The 20868-nt window shown below is 48.2% G+C and overlaps 1 protein-coding gene across 1 annotated transcript in view; it reads right to left on the bottom strand.

Annotated features, from left to right (window-relative positions):
- ASIC5 (acid sensing ion channel subunit family member 5) overlaps positions 1 to 20868 on the bottom strand; it is a 733553-nt gene that overhangs the window by 83827 nt on the left and 628858 nt on the right. The window contains exon 9 of the mRNA XM_078677664.1: positions 5064 to 5155. Coding sequence (XP_078533790.1) covers positions 5064 to 5155 — 92 coding nt within the window. The remainder of the gene's footprint in view (positions 1 to 5063; positions 5156 to 20868) is intronic.

The raw sequence follows: 20868 nt of genomic DNA on the forward strand, positions 1-20868 counted from the left end.
GTGCGCACTTGGGCCGACAGAATACGATGGCAGAGGAGACCACGCACAATAATAAGCAACACCGTGCGGAAGAGGAGAAACCCCTAAACATTGCGGAACTGACAGCCGATGCACTGGCAGAACATAATGCGAGTAATGACATGGACACGAACAGTCAAGCCAGCTCCCACACTGTGGCATCAGATACGGATGCGAGCGTACAGCTATTCCCGCGCATTACTGCGCAGATGGCAGAGGACCTATGAGCCTTGGTATTGCAGACGGAGTCTGGTAACGTAGCCCTGCACCAACATGACTGATTGGAGGGTCGGGAAAGGTGCCGAGTAACATAATGCACATGGGGTGTTGTGCAGCTGGGACATCTAGAGGTTGCCTGATAGAAGGAAATGGCTAGACGCACTCCCCCGAGCGCAGGCACTATTGCGAATTGTTTCTACCCCGGTTGGGTAGTTGGGTTTGGTCCTTCACAGTTCAAGAGGAGGGACCTTATAGTTGGGGTATTCAGCACAAATGTAACACTTTCACTGTCTAAAGAAATGTGGTTTATGTTGAGATCAGGGGCAATGCCTAATGTGAAATGTAGCTTTTGCCATGTCGACCCCTAATACGTATAAAATATGCACCTGGAATGTGAGAGGTTTGGGATCAGTGCACAAGAGGCATAGGGTGCTAGCACAGCTAAATAGACGTCAAATATCCGTGGCGTACCTCCAGGAAACCCACTTGAATAGGGAGGAGGGAGCTAAGTTACTACGTACGTGGAAGGGTCAACTGTTTGCTACAGAATACTCTGCGTTTTCCAGAGGGGCAGCCATCTGGATTAGAAATGCCATCGCTTTTAAAGTCTTAGAGCATAGGATTGACAAAGAGGGGAGATTTGTATTCATAAGGGGAATGCTAGATGGTATGTGCATAGTACTGGGGTGTATATATGCCCCTAATTCGGACCAATTGAAGTTTTTTCAGGATATTGGTGTGGTGTTGTCAGGTTGGGTGGCGCATGACTGGCTGGTGGGAGGAGACTGCAATGCGGTTTTGGATATCACACTTGATCGGTCACACCCCCCACTACATGCAACAGACTGTAGGAGGCAAGCTGAGGCACTGGCCTCCTGGGCGAATGGATGGGACCTTATTGATGCGTGGAGGATACTGAATAAGACTAATAGAGAATACACATTCTATTCCCCGCCTCATAAATTGCACACTAGAATTGACCGTATCTTCTGCTCCCGACCGTTGACTGAGTCCATAACGTCAGTAATACACATGGGTAAGACTTTATCAGACCATAACCCGGTGGAACTGTCACTGCAGTGGGGGAGGCTCCCTGCCCCCATACCAATGTGGCGCTTATCGCCAAGTTTGCTGGAAGACTCGGTCTTTCGCTCCGCCTTATTGGACGCCACCACTAGGTATTTACACGAGAATGAGAACACGGCCAGTTCTAGACAAATTGAGTGGGACGCATTTAAAGTGACTGTGCTGGGAGTAGCAATGAGCACAAAAGCGGGTATCAAACACACGGTATTGGACAAACTCAAGGCAGTTGAGGGCAGCTTGGCCCTGCTTGAGAATGAAGCGGTGGGCACGGATGGCAACCTCACCCAGCTCCAAGAAGCACACATTGTACAGGCGGAGCTGTTGGAGGAGCTAAGAGTGATAGATTGCAGGGAATATACTAATAGGCAACACACACAAGCCAATAGGGCGGGGCCTCTCCTGGCACGATTGATACGAGGTGCCCCAACGAGCGCCCCTATAACGGAGGTGATAGACAAAAGCGGGACACTCATGCGCACTCAAATGGACATAAACACTGCCTTTAAAGACTACTATACCGAATTATATGGGTCACATGCCCCATTTGCACCACACGACTTGGAACACTTCCTTTCCGACATACAGATCCCACAAATAACACCTGCACAGCAATTAAAACTCTCAAAACTCATCACGCTAGCGGAACTCAGACAGGCTATTAAAGCGATGCCACGAAAAAAATAAACCCTGGGTCGGATGGCCTACCGGCTGAATTTTATTTGAAATATATTGATACCCTGGCCCAGAGACTACTCATGATGTACAGGGAAGCCCTAGCAGACACCAGACTGCCCGGAACGACGCTACAGGCACTGATTGTGTCTCTGTTGAAATCTGGTAGAGACGCCCTACGACTAGAGAATTATAGGCCGCTGTCACTCTTGAATACAGACTACAAAATCCTCAGTAAAATACTGGCAACCCGCTTGTCACAATGCATCACAGACATAATACACCCAGATCAATGTGGTTTTGTACCGGGGAGGAGCACTGCACTAAATCTACGTAGGCTGAGTCAGCTGATGTCACAGGGTGGTGGGAATGGAGACACAGAAGGGTGTATATCCCTGGACCTCAGACAAGCATTTGACTCATTACGATGGGACTACATGTTTGTGGTAATGAACAAATTCGGCATTCCACCTGAATACATTGCGTGGGCGAGACTATTATATTCCGGACCCACTGCACGTGTCCGTACTAACCTTTGTATCTCTGAGCAGTTTGACATAGAGAAGGGTACTAGGCAGGGTTGCCCTCTCTCGCCTTTGCTCTTCGTTATCGCCCTAGAGCCCTTGCTAGTGAAGGTGCTAGCTGTGGCGGCTAATAAGGGCATAACCAGACTCAACACCCATCATGTCATCTCCGCTTATGCGGATGACATACTATTGTTCCTCAAAGATATGACACACTCGCTCACACCGTTACCGGAGATATTTAGTATTTTCCAAGGACTGTCAGGGCTGGCGATTAATGAGAGCAAATCCTATGGATTCTGTTTTCATGGATCTCTAGAGGACACACAGATGCAGTTTGGTGCGCACAGATTCCAGATTGCGCCAATGACCTTCAAATACCTGGGTATACAGATTTATAGGGAACCACAGGATCTGTTGGAGGGCAACCTGGGTAAGGCGCTCAGCGCCCTGAAATCACAAGTTCGCTTCTGGAACACATTACCTATCTCAGTGGCAGGTAGGATTACAATCTCCAAGATGGTGGTGCTACCTAGACTGATATACTATTTCACGAATATACCAATACTGATACCTCCCCCTTTTTTTTTAAAACTTTGAACACAGTTCTAACAGAACTAGTATGGGGGGCAGGCAGGAGACGTATCAGCTTGGCGAAGTTGCAGCTACCAACGGACAGGGGCGGAATGGGGGTTGCAGACCTGATCGCATATAGCTATGCGTGTCAACTCCAATGGCTGGCATACTGGTTGGCGGGACGCAACCTCCATGAACTTAATATGTCCGACGCAGACAGAGCACGAGGAACATTACACCGCCTACTACTCCCACACGCAAGGATACCGGACTCCGCCCCACCTTTGCTTAGACTAGCACTTAAGCACTGGAAGGCCGCGGTGAGATACACTAATAGACACTCCCTGTACGCGCCCACAATCCCGTTGCTGGGTATTCCAATAGGGACAGGTACTCTCACGGAACGCAGACTAAAGCCATGGCATGATGCAGTAGTACTACAAATTGGGGATTTTTTCTCAGAGGGCACACTTCTGACACATGCTGACTTTACCAGATTGCACCAAACTCCGAAGACGTTGTTCCTCACACATGCACAACTAACCCACTACATTACCACACACTGGGCACGAGATGGGACAGAACCGGTCACAAACCCGCTGCTTACCATGCAATACCTGATGGGGTCCGGTAGTCATCTGACGAAGTGGCTGACCAATGGAATCAGGGCGGTATCGCTGCAGCCGCTCCGGGCCCGATGGGAAGAGGAAGCGGGCAGAGCTCTCAGGGACGGTGAGTGGGAGAAGGTACTGAAATACCCCAAGAAAGTGGCACGCAACCCAAAATTTTAGTTTATCCAACTGATGATAGTACATAGAGCATACCTAACCCCACACAGACTACATGCCATGTTCCCGGATTCGGCGGATACCTGCCCCAGATGTGACGTGGCCGATGCAGAACTGATACACATGTTCTGGCCATGCCCCAAGCTCAGGTATTACTGGGTAAAGATCCATGAGATCCTAGGGGCAGTGGCCCCGGAAAGGCCTTATACGTCTATGCTGTTTGGACTTTTGGGTATGGGCCACACCGAAAAAAAGATGAGTGTCACCACTAGATTTGTAGACCTGGCTCTGCTGCTGGCTAAACGAGCGATAGCAATGAGGTGAAAATCGGCTAAACCGCCGGACATTGAGACCTGGCATGGGGAGGTGCTGAGATGGGGGAAAGCGGAAGGTCTGGAATTACAAAGAGAGGAACGTTGGGGCCTTAGAAAGACACACATCTCACTAGACTGGAATTCATTAATAGTAGAGTTTGAGACCTGTACCGTGGCGCATTTTGAATGAGTACCCATAATGGAGAAAAGTATAATACCACGGAGCGCTTGTACTAACTGCCTTGTGATGCCTTCTGATACCTCTGTACAGATGTTGGAGACTGGGCCACTGACCCACTTGCAGCTGGGGTTGCAGAAATAGCTGATTTACTATGTAACCTTTGATATGTAAAGGGAAGACAAGATGGCGGATATGTCGATATTGTAGATATACAGATGGGAGGTGTTGCCCGACTGATGTGGAATACTATACTTACTGAGTGCTGAGGGGGGAGGGAAGTGGGAGTTGTTGTGAGTTGTACTACCACGTTACGAAACAGACAAAAATGAAATTTACATTGTTATACTGTTTCTGATGCCCACGAAAATAAAAGATATGATATATAATGCTGGAACTGATTATCTGTAACTGTATTTCCTGAACAATTAATCAATAAAACAAACTTAAAAAAAAAAATGACTTCCATATGCACTTTTCACATGATTAGAGTGAAGATGAACATTAGACCTTTAAGTAAGATCTGGAAGTGACAGCAAGCATATGTAATGTGATGAAGCCAAGTTTGTCTCCAACACCTTCTCTGCATGTGTTGTGACATGATATTTGAATGACAAATAGGCATGCATGAATATAGTTCAGCAACGCCTTGCATGACTATTTGCCTTACAACATATGCCATACTTACCGAGCAGCTCTGTAGTTGTCAATGCCTTCTGCTGTTGGGTCATCTTGTAGTTCAAGTCATGATATCTTACATCAATATGCACCAAATTGTTCCTATAATTAATAGTAAGCAAGTATACCCATTAAGAAACTGAGAGGCAATTAAAGTAATCAGAAAAGCACTATTTATAAAAGATTGTTTTTTTGACAAAATGAGAATATACACTATATAGGGCTGGATTACGAGCAAAGGCAATATTTATCACCCCTGATAAATAACCATACCACGGTGTATGTTATTATGAGGTGTGATTAGAAAAACAACTTATGAGTATATGGAGAACAACATGTGGATGTTGGTATTTAACAAATCAAAATCCTCATGAAACGGTGAATGCCTTATGTTTGCCTACGTTAAATTTCACAAAGGATGAGTTATGTAACGCATCTGATAATTACCAGATACGTTACATACCTTCAAACTTGTAATTCCAAGCGATGCATAAACAGGGGTTAAGGCATGGGTTGAATATTGCAAGGAACTCGTAATTAGGCCCTATTGGCCTAATTATGAGGTCGGAGGATCATCAAACTCACGGTGGAGCTCCAGCCCCACTGCACCGTCAGTCTGACCACTGGATTACTACTGGACTGCCATGGCATCGCCACAACCACGAGGGATCATAGACCTCTGGGAGTGGCTTGGCAGTCTTAGAGCTGCAATATGTTTGGTGGTGCCCTGCACCACCGCCATTTGTATTACAACTTTCCTCACAGCCAGTGATCTCATGGAGGTTCCTACTCCATGAAACTGCTAGTAGAGGAAAGAAAGGGGGCCCTACAGGGTGCCTGAACTCCATTTCTGCACGGTATGGACTGTACAGTCTATGCCGTGCGGGAATGTACACTGGCGGTCCTGTGGCAGTGCAGTTTAAGACTCACATATAAACCTTATATTTGTACCTCTATGGGACTGCCACACCACCTGCCCATCAGGTCACAATTTTACTCTTAATCTGGTGGGCAGTGGTAGGTTTTGGTGATGCAGGAGCGAGGAGGTGGAGTGCAGCCAGCCCCCACACCACGAAAACTCACAATTAGGCACTAACAGCTAGATTCATCAATGTCCCAATCTGCGATTCCTAAATTGCGAGAAAAAGCGAATCGCAATTAAGAAATCGCAGATTGGCATTCATGAATAATGGCGATAAAAAAAAGCGAATCGCAATCGGCCGCATTCGCCGATTGCGAGTCCCCAAAAATTGGTAAATATTCGCATATTCGGCCGATACCGTTTAGAAATTGCGATTTCGCAATTAGCAATATCGCAAATTGCGATCTCGCTAAGTGCCAGATCGCAAAAACGGGAAGTCGCATCTTGAGCACAGTGATGACATCACAACCAGGAAGTAGGCAGGTTCCACCCTCATTCAGCAGTGAGAGCCTGAACAGGAAGCATTACCATAAGAGGTCCCCTCCAGTGTGCCTACAGGAGTTGTTCAGGAGACACCCCAGTGGCAAGCATGTCTGAGGAAGCTGCAGCTGGATCTGCTAGTGGGAGGAAAAGAAAAATCAAATTTTCTGAGCAAGAGCTAGAATTTTTAATAGAAGGAGTCTGCGAGGACTACAATCGGCTGTTCGGGAAAGATTCGAGGAGGGTGCCTGAGGCCAATAAAAGGCGGCTATGGTTGCGCATCCCCGCTCAAGTTACCTCTGTGGGGGTGACCGAGCGCTCCGTGGACGAACTTAAAAAAAGCTGGTATGACCTCAGAGGGAGGTCAAAGGAGAAGATAGCGGAGAGGCTGGGGGAGCGTGTGGCGACAGGTGGAGGGGAGCACACTGTCCCACCGAATACACCACTGGAGGACCGAGTGGAGGACACCATAAATCCGCAGGCATGCGTGGGTGTGACACAGCTTGACTCCTCCCGACCCACCCAAGACACACCAGGTAAGTGCCATGCGACTGCGACCCCCTGTCCCCTAACAAGGTCCATGACTCCAGAGCCTCCCATATCAAACCCCAGTCATGCAGCCAAAGCACACCACTAAAGCGCTATTGCAGTGTGGGACATGTAGTCTGACCACAATTACCATCTTGCCCCATTAAGCCAGACATGTTTAATGAGAGTCAATCCTGCAGCGACTCAGGGAATGGTAGTCTGCATGCATGTAGGAAGCCTAAATGTGTAAGAAACATGTCACTAATCAACGTCCACTTTACATCACAGGTGGCATAGAAGTCCCAAGCACAGACAGCGATGGCCTGGTCATGGACATCACGGAGAACACAGAGGGAGACACAAATCTCTCCCCACAGCCCGGACCATCTGTACAAGCTGCCGCACCAGCGCTCATCACACCACCTGCCCCTGTGGCCAGTGCCACCCCTGTGCCAGCACGCGCTGCAGTAGCACTGCCCGTCACACAGTCCCCAGTGGGACATGCAACACCAGCTCCAGTTCGCCAACCAACCCGCCACCCTGCGGCTGTGAGGAGCCAGTCCATCAGACTGGTGAGGGGTCAGCGCACAAACAATTCCTGTGCTGGTAGGGGACAAAATGTGCAAGCAGGTGGGCTATCCATCGAGCGCAGGATGCTACATGTGCATCAGACGCAGGCACGTCATCTGGGGGCTATCCACCTGCAACTGGACAAGACCGCCCGAAATGTTGAAGTAATGTCTGAGCGCATGGAGCGGATGACAGTTGCTATGGAGGCCAACACACAGGCCATGAACAGGCAGCGGGATCTAAATCGCCGCTGACACCCCCAACTGCTGACCCACCTGTCACCGTACACGCGGTCGAACTACATTATAGGGAACGCTACCTCCCAGCTCTCGCGACGCTCCTTGGCAATGCAGGTCCAAATGGTCCAGTGCTGCCAGGACGTCGCGAGAGCTCTGGAGCATGTGTCTACTGCAGTCCAGGGCATGCAGGCTGCCGACCATGGCCAGGGGGGGGGCTGACGACACAAGTGATGCTACATCCAGCCATAGCAGCCAGTCCATCCCTCCGGTGGTAGCACCCCGCCGCAGCAGCAGGCCCTCTGCTGCCTCACGGCCTAATCAGGAGGACGATGGGGAAAGGAGGCTGGGAGCATCTGCCCGGAGGCGGCATTGAACATTATCATTGACATGAGGGGCCATGCTGCTGCTACAAGCATGCCCTCCTGAAGGACAGACATATGACGCAATATGTCATTCATGTACCAGTTAGCAGAATGCCAAGTTTATTGTGCTGTAACAATTACTAAAATTCTGACTAACTTAAGCTGACTCATGTCATTAATAATGTTGTCATGCATGAGTAAGGTAATGGGTGTGGGGAGTGGGTGCACTAGAAATAGTTCATGCAGATTTGGTTGCGCCGCATGTGTCCTTCTGCAGGATTCTCGCCGCGTGCGTGACGCACATGTGCAGGTGGTCGGTTGTCCCCTTCAGACTCACTGCCAGAGATGTCAACAGGTATCCTGCGCTTGGTTGCAATGTTGTGGAGGATTGCACACAAGGCCACGATGCGGCAGCAGACCTCTGGCTCGTATTTGATGGCCCCACCAGTCTTGTGCAGTATGCAGAATCTGCTTTTCAAGAGGCCAAATGTCCTCTCAATGCAATTTCTTGTGCGTATGTGTGCTGCATTGTAACGCCGTTGCTGTGGTGTTGCAGGGTTGAGGTATGGTGTGAGGAGGTACTCACGGAGAGCGTAGCCGCTGTCACCTGAATGATAGGAGCAGAGGGTGGGTGCCTGTGCGTCGCAGCTACATTATCACAGTGTTATATTGTGGGGCATGTGTACTTACCCAGTAGGTGTCCTTCACCAAAGTCTCCCCTGGCCAGTCGTGTGTGAATGCCACTGTGCCAGAATATGAAGGAGTCATGTGTGCTCCCCAGGTACTGTGCCACTATGTCCGTGATTATTGTCTTTGCATTGCACACCATCTGGATATTGAGGGAGTGGTATGACTTGCGGTTGCGATATATGTATTCCGTTTGTGCTGGTGGGCAGATGTGGATGTGGGTACAGTCAATGCATCCTATTATATGTGGAAATTGGGCTACATTGTAAAATTGCAGCTTGGTGTCATTCAAATCCTGTTGGCTGGTGGGGAAAGAGATGTAGTGGTGTAGCCGGTTCAGCATGGCCTCCAGGAAACTCCTAAGGCAGCGGGACATGGTGGGCTGGGATATCCCCCCTGCAACAGCGACTATCCCCTGGAAGCTTCCGGAGGCCAGTAGGTGCAGGCTGCACAATACCTGCACATGGGTGGGAACGGCATTGGTCCCCCTTGTTGGGTGCTGCATCAGGGGGTCTAGGTCCTGGATCAGCTTGATGATCATTGCCCCATTTAGGCGGTACTTTGCGTAAATTTGCTCCCTGGTTTGGCCCAGAAGGGTGACCCGCACACGGAATATCCGCTTCTGGATCCTACGTCTGTTCCGTGCTGCTCGCTGTAGCCTTCGCCGTCTGACCACCATGTAGAGTCCTGGCATTGTGAGAGTCCTCAGGCTCCAGCTGCATGTCCTTAAGTGTATTTGGTCAGGCCTGCACCTGTTTGTAATTTGCTAACTTTTTTTGAATATATATATATTTTTTTACTGGTTACCACCTGGTTTGGCTTCTCCTTAAATTGCGCGTCGCAAATAGCGATTTTTGGGTTTTTCGCAAAATGCGATTTTTCATGAATGCCGATTGCGATAAATTTGCGATTTCACATAAAAATTCGCAGATTCAATGGTTTTTCGCTATCTCCGATTCGCAAATGGGCTTGTTCCTGGATTCTGCGAATTTATTTGCGGACTCGCAAAAATTATGTTGCAAAATCGCTATTTTGGATATTTTACTATCATGAATCCCTTTCTTTGGAATTGCGATCGCAATAGCTAATTCGCAGCTATTGCGATCGCAATTTTGCTTCATGAATCTAGTTGTAAATGTTCCAAGAACTAGGTTCATCGAGAAGCGACAAACATTTCCCCAGCCCAATACCTTGAATGGAACACCCTCAAATTGAGATTAGTGCAAGACCTAAGCGCCTCAAGTTGCACAAGGGGATCAAGATCACCCATATCTGGATTATTACCCCTCCAATACCGAAATAAAATCCCCAAGCAAACTTCAGAACAAACTATGTGGTCCTTGTGTGATACTGGAACCTCAACACACTCCAGTCTGGAAGCGCAGCCACTCCTCTATTCCAGTGAGCACAAGCAAAAACTTGCTGATCCTTGTCTTTGTTAAAGCTGCCCCATGAGTGCACAGTTTATGGGTCTGCCAATACAAATGTTATATATCCATAAATACATTTAGCACACCTTTTTGTAAATACTAGCCACTAATAGCTAATAGAAATGTTGCTTCCCTAATGAGGGCATAAGAAAAAATTGTATGTTGTTAAAACTATCCATTGCTTTCCAAGTAAATATTCTATATGTTCGTGTGTACTCAATTATTAGTGTACATTGCTAGTGGCAGCTTTTATGCCATTTGTAATGTGAGCAATGTGCTACATCAATATTCACTCTGGCTGTAACCCCTGTACTAAGAGAATCCATTATGACAGTGCATGTCGTTTTAGATAATTGCTTATTTGTATCCTTGAAAAAATCTGTAAATAATGCCTTGGTCCTTTTTGCCTTTGACCAATCAATAAATTCCAGATCTGACACATGGCAACCTAACCTCATTAATACATTTACTTGATTAGGATTGATCAAGTGCTTAGCAACAAAGGTAATTATCAAGTATGTGTGTGTGTGTGTGCACTCCATTAAAGTAATTGCTGTGTATGCAAGTCATAAATTATTTTGGATGATATAATTGGGCTACAAACTCTTCAATTAGAAGTGCATGAACACAGGCCCCGCTTCCGATCCTACATAAATCATTTAAGCATTAACTCCTGTGCACAGTTGCAAAGGAACTGGGATGTTAGTGTACCTAAGATCAAAAGCAATTTTGACACAATCTTATCTTTATGTACCTTCTCTTATCACTTACTGCTTCTGTCCAACCCTCAACATCCGTTGATCATTAACTTGTATGCAGCCGGCTGTCCTCTCGACAATGTTATTGCAATGTTAGTTGAGAATCAAAGTAACAAACATACTTCTTATCTCGGTGTGGTTCCTAGTGCATTTTAAATCCACCTTCAGGGTAGCTGTTTGTTCAGTACTGTGCATCATACCTTAATGCTGCAAGGAGGAACGCTTCGAAAAGCTGAATTTTCTTTTAGTAATTGGCTGTATTTTGAGAAGTCACTATATAAGGAAAGCACATTTTGCAACATTGGGGACTGTGTTTCAAAGAGCAATTTGTCAGCTAACTTGTCGTGGGAGGTAAATAACTCAATCATAGTACATATTTTGTCCGTTGGCTACGAAATTGTAGTATTGGGTTTCTTCCGGGAAATCTCACATTTCTAGAAAATGTTAAAACATGATTGAATAACAGTTGTAATGGAGCAAATCCTCCACTGATGGAGAAACATCTGGTGGAATTTCCTTTTTCATTCAATCCCTTTCACATAGGTAATTTTGGCTGACTGTTCACACCATCGACAGAGAGTCCTGCAGTAGGGGATTTTCCACAAATTACGATCGTTACCTTTAGCAATTAAAGCTAAATTTAGCCCGACATTTCGAAAACCGCTGCGTTAGCGCACGGAACATGAACACATTGAGCAAACAGAGCTATCAATGGTGTTTACAGGAGCACAGATAAACACATTTGCCCAACATCAAACAAGGAAAGTTCATGCTGACATCTTTATCAGTGCCTGACAGAAGAGCGTAGGCGTTGCTGGGCTGGCACTATGAGGCAACCAGTAGGATGCATGCTGCTGCATAAAACTAACCTTTCGAAGCTCTTTTATTTATTTAAAACTTTGTAATGAGCTGCAGAAAATTGTTTATAAAATTCGGCTTTCAATACTTAGGACTTATTATCCGAAAATGTACAAACTAATACTGGACACAAAAAAGAACGTACGATTTAGAAAGGTCTCTAGGGAGATGCATACGTCAGGTGGGACTGAGAGATGTTTACACCAGGAGAGGGAGGCGCGGACCGTGAGCAGTGAGCTACAGACAGAGGGGAAGAGAGCCATAAGCCCTGGAACCGGAGATAGAGACACTGTGACAAAAAGACAAAGACACTGGGGCAGGGGCAGTCAAAGACAGCTGCAAGGACACAAAAGCACTGTAGCAGCGTAACACTGACACTGGAGCTGGGACACAATCACACTGTGGCAGTCAGACATAGACAAAGAGCAGTGGTACAACGGAAAATGATGGGGACCCTCTGCAAAATATGATGAGGGGCCACCGAATCTGTGGTGTTAACGTTCTAGACGCTACAGCCTGTGCGTGTTACGTAACACGCGCCGGCGTTCCTGGAAGGATTGCGCATGCGCGAACGGCGTTCGCGCGCATCAGAGCCCGGCAGAGCGTGAGTCTTAGCGGACGCCCGGCGCTCTTTCCCCCGATAACTTGTAATTAATAAAGTTCTATTTCCCATAAGATGCTCGACTCATGGTCATCATTCAGGTGCAATTCAGCCTTCTACAGTGGCGACGAGGAGTGGGATCATTCCACATAAAACAGAAGGAAGAGCACCTGGCAAGGCAGAGGTGGTAGAAGCTCTGGGAAGCCCAGGACGAAAATCTCATACACCACTCACCTGCAACACATGAAGAGACGGACGAGGGAGCTACAAAACCGAGGGAAGAGCGTGGCAGAGGCACAGAGAAGAAGCAGACACATTAAAGGTCAGAAAAAGCGAGGCGACCTGCGCAGAAGCACGGTGAGAACATGCAATCACCTTACCTAGGAACCTGGCTGAGAAGGGTGCCCATGAGGGAGCGGGAGGAAGCGCACCCAGCCCCACGACGTCGCAAGCAGAAAGCGCCAACGCTCCTGGCAGCCCCAGTTGTCAGGAAGGAGACAACAGCGCGCCAGGCAGCCCCAGAAACCGAGCAGAAGGGCCAGAAGGACAGGTCAAGATGAGCAGTCAGGCGTCATCACTCACAGCACCTATCCCGTTCCTACCCAGGCCAGGTGAACCCCAGATGAAGTGGGAGGACTGGAGGGAGTACTTCAGCAACTACTTAGAAGCCCTGGAGGATGAATCCACAGATGAGTTCACCCCTGCAAGACGGAGACGGATATTGCTGCACAACCTGGGCCCGGAGGGCATAAGAGTGTTCAAGAACATTGCGACTGCGCCACTACAAGCGGCTGATGCTGATATCTTCAAGCAGGCCATAGATGACTTAGACGCTCATTACCGCCCGGCTGTATGCGTCTCCATTGATAGGTTCAACTTCCAGCAAAGGAAACAAGGCGATGGAGAATCGGTTGACGACTATGTGGCTGCTTTGAGGAGACTTGCGGTCACGTGCAAGTACGGAGCATTGGACGAAGACTTTAATAAGGACCAGATAGTAATGCACACCACCAACAAGAATGTGCAGGACAAACTATGGGCTCACGGTGAGGCAACATTGAAAGAAGTGATTGCAATGGTGAAGAAAGCTGAGCTCTCCAAGAGGTGCGCAGAGGCAGCGAAAAAGGAAAGTGTGCAAAGAGTAATGGTCAACAAAATTGATGACGCGGAACCGTCGAATAGATACAAAATGGCGCCCGGGAGGCGACCGTGCACCCAGCAAGTGGGCGGGAAAATTGGGACAAGCAGGAAGACAGTCCTCAGTCACCAGATCATCATGTTACAGGTGTGGTAGCGTGAACCACTCAGCCCAAGACAAACGCTGCCCAGCTTTTCGTGCGAAATGCATGTTCTGTGGCCTGATTGGCCACTACGAGAAAGTGTGCCGCAAGAAGGAGAAGAAGACAATGGTAAAATATATAGCGCAACAACCACAAGATGGAGGCGCCGGGGAGGAGTCAGACGAAGATGATGAAGTGATATGCATCGAGGAGCAGGTACTAGGCATTGACACTCAGCGATCCGACAAGCTGCGAGCCGAAATGCTGATCGGTGGAGTGAAAATCAAGATCGCGATCGACTCAGGTTCTCCATACTCCATTGTGCAGAGATCAGTGTGGGAAGGGGACTTCAGTCCGAGCCTAGGCCCACAACTCAATCCACCGGACATCAGACCTGTGTCTTACACGAGTAACCTGATCCCCATGGTGGGATACCGGAGTCTCCTGTTCGAATTCCGGGGAGGGAAAGCTACCTGTAAGCTATATGTAGCTGAGAAAGGTCCCTCGGTGCTAGGGTGGAGAGACCAGGGAGACTTGGGAATCAAGCTAGACCCAGGTGGCAAAGAACAAATCCTCCTGACAGACGATGAGCAGTGGCCTGACTTGGAAAGAGTGAGGAGAGAATATCCCAAAGTCTTCGGAGGCAAGGTGGACAAATTGGAGAAATTCATGCATAAAATTGTGCTCAAGGAAAACTCCCAACCAGTGTCACACAAGGTCCGCAATGTACCCATCGCGGTGAGAGAGGCAGTCCAACAAGAATTGTCCCGACTGGAAGAGCAGGGGATCATAGAGCCCATCGACAGCTCAGAGTGGTTGGCCCCCCTAGTGGTCGCCAGGAAGCCCAACAGGAAGGTGCGCCTGTGCGTGGACTTACGCGAGCTAAACAAGTGCTTGGTGGTGGAGAAGTTCCCCCTCCCTAGGATAGAAGAGATGCTAGCAAGAACTAGGGGTGTGCAATTGTTCTCCACCATTGATCTCACGTCGGCGTACCACCAGATCGACCTCCACCCGTCCAGCAGGAAGCTGACGTCCTTCATTACCCCATATGGGTGCTACCGATTCCGCAGGATGCCCTTTGGATTGGCATCCGCAGCGGCGGTTTTCCAAAAACTCATGCATCGCCTGTTCTGAGACGTCAAAGGCATCCAATATTTCCAAGACGACATCCTGGTGATGGGGATGGATCATAAGGACCACGACACAAAGCTGGACAAAGTGCTGAGCGTATTACAGGGAAGAGGACTCACGGCGGAATGGGAGAAGTGCCGTTTCGGTATGACATCCGTCACCTATCTGGGGCACGAGATAAGTGGACAAGGGATCACGCCCAAGAAAGGCAATGTGAGAGCAATCTGCGAGGCCAGAGCCCCCAACAACAAAGATGAAGTACGGTCATTTCTAGGGATGGCCGAGTACTATAGCAAATTCGTCCAGCATTTTGCAACGAAGACGCACGGCTTGCGACAACTGGTTAGAGACAAGACGTCGTTTCAGTGGGATGATGCAGCTCAAAGGGAGTTCGATGAGCTGAAGAAGAACATCAGCCAGGCTGTGCCGTTGCAGGGTCATGACCCAATGGAAGTCAGCATCCTTACCACAGACGCCAGCGAAAAAGGACTGGGAGCAGTCCTCGCTCAACAAAGAGAGAACAACACAGTTGAAACACTCAGCTTTGTGTCCAGAGCACTGTCAGCCACTGAGCAGAAATTCAGTGTAATTGAGAAGGAGATGCTGGCAGTCGTATGGGCCATGGGAAAGTTCCGGCAGTTCCAGTGGGGCACGAGGTTCCGCCTGCAAACCGACCATAAGCCACTAGTCAAAGTACTAACCTCAAGTGGTCATGCCTCAGCCACCCCGCGGATTGCCAAGATGACGCTCAAACTATTGGAGTACACGTATGACGTTGAGTATATCCCAGGCACGCGCAACAAAGTGGCAGACTACCTTAGCAGAGCGTCGGCCATGGAGGACGCACCCGTGCCTGCGGAGGAGAATGAAGAAATGGTGGCAGTAATGGAAGACGTGGAGAAAGCGATCAGTATGCAAGACTGGGCACAAGCATATGGAAAAGACGAGACCTTGGAAGAGACAAAGAGACACTTAGTAAATGGGTGGCCAGAAAAGAAAAAGCTGAAGGAGGAACTCAAGAAACTGTATGAAGTGAGAGAGGAGTTATCCATAAGTGACTCAGGAACCTTTCTGTACCGAGGAGACAGGGTAATACCCCCCACAGGAGCTGATCCCCACATTGTTGAACCAACTGCACGAAGGTCACCTCGGCATAGTGAAGACCAAGTCGAGGGTGAAGCAGATGTACTGGTGGCCAGGGATGGACATCACAGTCGAGAGACACGTTAGGGACTGCAACCAATGCCAGGAGTCTGACAAGGTGCTCAAGCCATTAAGACCAGCGTTGGGCAGTTTCGAACAACCCTGTGATCCATGGGAAGATGTAGCTGTCGACATCCTAGGGCCGATATTAGACGGGCAGGGGATAGCCAAGTACTTGCGTGTGCTGGTGGACAAGTATTCCAAGTGGCCTGAGGTACATGTGCAAGAAGAAATGGACTCGGAGGTTGTAATCAAATTCCTCACCTCTGTGTTTCTGAGGGAAGGCATCCCAAGGACCATCCTGACGGACAATGGCCCACAGTTCACATCAGAGAAATGGCAAAGATATATGGAGAGGAATGGAATCAAGTCCAAACACACGTCAGTGTATCATCCTGCCAGCAATGGGCAAGTGGAAAGATTCAATCGCGTGCTGATGGGATCAATTCAAGCTGCCATAATGCAGGGTAAGGACTGGGAAACAGAGATTTAAAGAATGCTGTGAGCGTATAGAATTACCCCCACCACGACAGGGTACAGTCCCTTTCAGATTCTCAGAGGCAGGCACCCGTTCACGAAGGACAATGTAGCGTGGAGAGAAAAAACTATCACCAGAAAGTGGTCGCCTGCTGTGGTCCAACACAACTTGGAAAGAGCCCAGGGAGTGTACACTGACCACTACAATCGAAGGAAGAGAGTACAAAACTCTTCGTTAGAAAAAGGGGAGTGGGTGAGAGTAAAACAAGCTGTACTGAAGAAGAAGGGAGAGAGTAAATACAGCCCACCCCTACAAGTAGAGGAAGTGTATAGCGAGCAGCACTCCTTAGTGACAGCAAAGTGTGGTCCCAAGATCGCATGGCCAAAGTCAACAAGATAGTGAAGTGGCCGGAGGAGAAAAGCACCAACATGCCCGGTCAGGCACAAGATGGAGGAAATGAAGAAAAAGAGTCAGTGGAAGAAAGCATGGGAGGTGAAGATGTAAGCAAGGACAGGGGAGACCCGGTCGAGACCAGTGTGAAGGAAACATCAGCGAGAGCAGAAGCGACGCTCGGGAGAGCAGGACACGATCAAGTGGGAGGAAAGGTGGAAAGCCCCGTCCCTGAGCTGCTCCGAAGAACCTCCACTCCGGTAAGACGCACGCGCGCTGGGAGATTGGTGGTCCGACGCTCGCACCTCAGAGACTTTGAATAATTGAACAATGAACATTGAACTGTCTCTTTCCCTTGTAGGAAAAAAGGGTGATATGTGGTGTTAGCGTTCTAGACGCTACAGCCTGTGCGTGTGGCGTAACACGCGCCGGCGTTCCTGGAAGGATTGCGCATGCGCTAACGGCGTTCGCGCGCATCAGAGCCCGGCAGAGCGCGAGTCTTAGCGGACGCCCGGCGCTCTTTCCCCCGATAACTTGTAATTAATAAAGTTCTATTTCCCATAAGATGCTCGACTCATGGTCATCATTCAGGTGCAATTCACCCTCCAACAGAATCTCCCATGTCTCACAGATATTTATTGCCTTTGGGCAGACTAGAAGCTCCTGAAGTATTGGGGCCCCCAAAGGGTTGGGGCCCCTCGTGTGCCACAGACGCTGCGGGGGGCATACATTATGCTGCTGACCCAGAGACAGCATACCATGAGCACATTAGCAGGCCGAAATTAACCCTGGGACAGGGATATAGCAACTTTGGACCAAGGAGACACAGACGCTAGAGCAGTATTGTAGAAAGTGCCCCCTTTTGCATTGTTACTCCTAACATGTTGCCAGATACCTGATGCCAACTTGACTGAGTGTGTGTTGGGACCCTGATAACCAGGCCCCAGCACCAGTGTTCTTTTCCAAAACTGTACCTTTGTGTACAATTGGAACACCTCTTGGTCACATGTAAGTCCCTTGTAAAAGGTACCCCTGGTACCAACGGCCTTGTGACCAGAGAGGGCCTCTGAGGGCTGCAGCATGTATTATGCCACCCTTAGAGACCCCTCGCCTTAACACCCACCCACTGGGATTGCAGGCTGCATGTTTTGGTGCAGACCAAACTGGAGTTTCGAGATGGCACACATCCCTGTGAGTGTGTTTCAGGATGCTGTATGCCTCAATCCCTATGCACACTGTCAGTGGCTTAAGACCTATCAAGTTTACCAATGTCCTCAAACTTTTCATTTCTTTTATAGTTTTCAAATATTCCATATATTTTTTTACAGTAACAAGCAATTTGAAACAGTATTACATCATGAATACAAAAAATACATAGCTCAAGAATCTTATGGAGTCCATTTGATTCTTATATCACACTTTGCATTTTGGGAATTAGGTTCCATCCTCAATGGCCTCTATATTCAACAACAAAAATAACTTTGTTAACCAAAACTAACATCTGAACCAAGGAAGCAATTACTTCTGGTAAAGTAATACCTTATCTGAACCAAGGAAGCAATTATTTCTGGTAAAGTAATACCTTATCTAATTTGCTTGTATGGTGATCAATAGAAATTTACCAACAACATGTGTATCTCATCAGTAATGATCAACAGCATACCAACATTAACTCAGACTACCCGTTCACAATTTAAAAGTAGATTTATGTGATCCCATGTTGTGTATGTCATTCAACCTGTGTCACCGCATATCACCCTAAGTGAATGATCTTATGTATAGCGACAGGTTACTCACAATCTAAGTGGAATCTTCAAAAGTTTCTATAATAACCTGACATTGACCACATTCTCCTGTAGAATAACACAGTCCTTAGCAAAATGAGTTTGCCATAATTATGTACCTTACATCCCACTCTTCTCAATGCCATACCTTAAATTCCAACGTGATTCCCACAAACCACTTTTTCAATTTGTTTGTTTTCTGTTCAACCTTCAACACAAAAAGCAAACTGATGGTCTGGTAGTCTGAGGTAATAATGTAATACTGTTTTGAATTGCGAGATTCTGTAAAACAATATATGGAATATTTGAAAACTATAAAAGAAATTAAAATGTTGTTTTGACAATCTATTTGAAGTGTTTTTTCGGCACATTGGTAAACTTGATAGGTCTTAAACCATTAACAGTGAGCATAGGTATTCAAGCATACATTTTTCTGAAATGCACATACAGATTTTACATGGGCAACAGGTAGCACCCCGGCTCTGTGCAGCATATCGACACAAAAAACTTTTTGGGCAAGATTGATCAATATTAAACCAGGAGTCTGCAACTGTCTTCACTTTTCATAAATGCACATCCCTGTGTGCCATGTCCAACAACACTGCCTGTAGCATGGGTAAGTCACCCATCTAGCAGGCTTTACAGCCCTAAGGGAGGGTGCACCATACCACAGGTGGGGTCATAGCTGCATGAGCAATATGCCCCTGCAGTGTATGTGCCATTCACAGACATTGTAAGAACAGTGAAGCCATTTTGAGGACATGGGCTGGGGGGTTGTCATTAGGAAGTCCACCACTCCATGATGGGTTAACTAAAAAACTGGGAAGTTTGGTACCACACTTCTCAGGATAATAAACCCTCACTGATGGCAGTGTTGGATTTATTATAAAATGCACTCAGAGGGCATCTTAGAGATGCCCCCTGAAAAACAACCAACTTCTAGTATATGGGCTGACTGGTCCCTGCCAGCCACCACCAAACAGTTTTCTGACTTCATGATGTGAAAGCCTTTGTGTTCTTGGAGTTCAGGAACAAAGCCTTCTCTGGGTGGAGGTGCTTCACACCTCCTCCTGGCAGGAACAGGAACCCTTGGCTCTCACCTTGTCATTTGCTGATTTGGGCAGCTCAATCTAGTGTAGATGCCCACTCCCCTGCCCAGGCCCCACATTTGGTGGCAGGACAGGGGGGAAAATTAGCAAGCAGGGTAGGAGTGTCTACCTTAACGTGACACATCCCTAGGGTAGCCAGGACCTGAGGTGAACCCCTCTCCTAGAAATTCTCCAAATTGAATTGGAAAATTAGGTTCAATAGGAAGAGGGATGTGGCACTCTCCCCAGGGGGAGGGGGCACCCAAAGGATGTAGTCACCCTAGTGGACAGTAGACATACTCGCCCTCAGTAACTCCCTTAAATGTAGTATTTAGGGGCCCCCCTGAACCTTGTTCCTCAGATTCGACAGACCAAAGAAGAAGACGGAAGAAGACTGCTGTCGAACCAGGAACTAAACAGTGCAGACATAACCCAGAAAGAACACCACCACCTGTAGCTGGATCAACAACTGGACCTGCTGTCCTTCCAGACACCCCACTAGGCCTCCAAGAAACCCCAGAGACCTTCCAGCCTTCACCCAGTCTCCAACAACCTCCCTTTTGGCTGGAGGCTCTAGTCTTCAGTGTCCGCTGGTACAAGAACCGCAATGGTTGAGGACCAACACTTGTATTGACGCGACTCACCACTACAAAAAGAACCCCAAGACCGCAGCGGTAGATGACCGACACTTGTGTTGACGCAACACTCACCTGCCAGAAGAAAGCACCGCAGTTGGCACAGTGGCCTCTCCGAGAAGGCACAACATCGGCAGAACTCCTCCATCCCCTGCGCATCTCCATCCCCACAACCGTGACCATGACTTCTGGGCTGGTGGTACCTCTCTTCAACCTACAGTGACTCGCTGAAGACTACCATAACGGTACCGGCGTTGGGGGCCTACTGACTCTCATTCATCTCCAATGCTCTCCGCTGACAGCAAAAGCAAACAACATTTCGGGTATCGACCATCGTCGCATAGATATTGAACTCCCCACCTTTTCGAGTGCCCCCAGCCTCCATTGACCA

This window comes from Lissotriton helveticus, chromosome 2_1, assembly GCF_964261635.1.
Source record: "Lissotriton helveticus chromosome 2_1, aLisHel1.1, whole genome shotgun sequence".
NCBI classification, from domain to species: domain Eukaryota; kingdom Metazoa; phylum Chordata; class Amphibia; order Caudata; family Salamandridae; genus Lissotriton; species Lissotriton helveticus.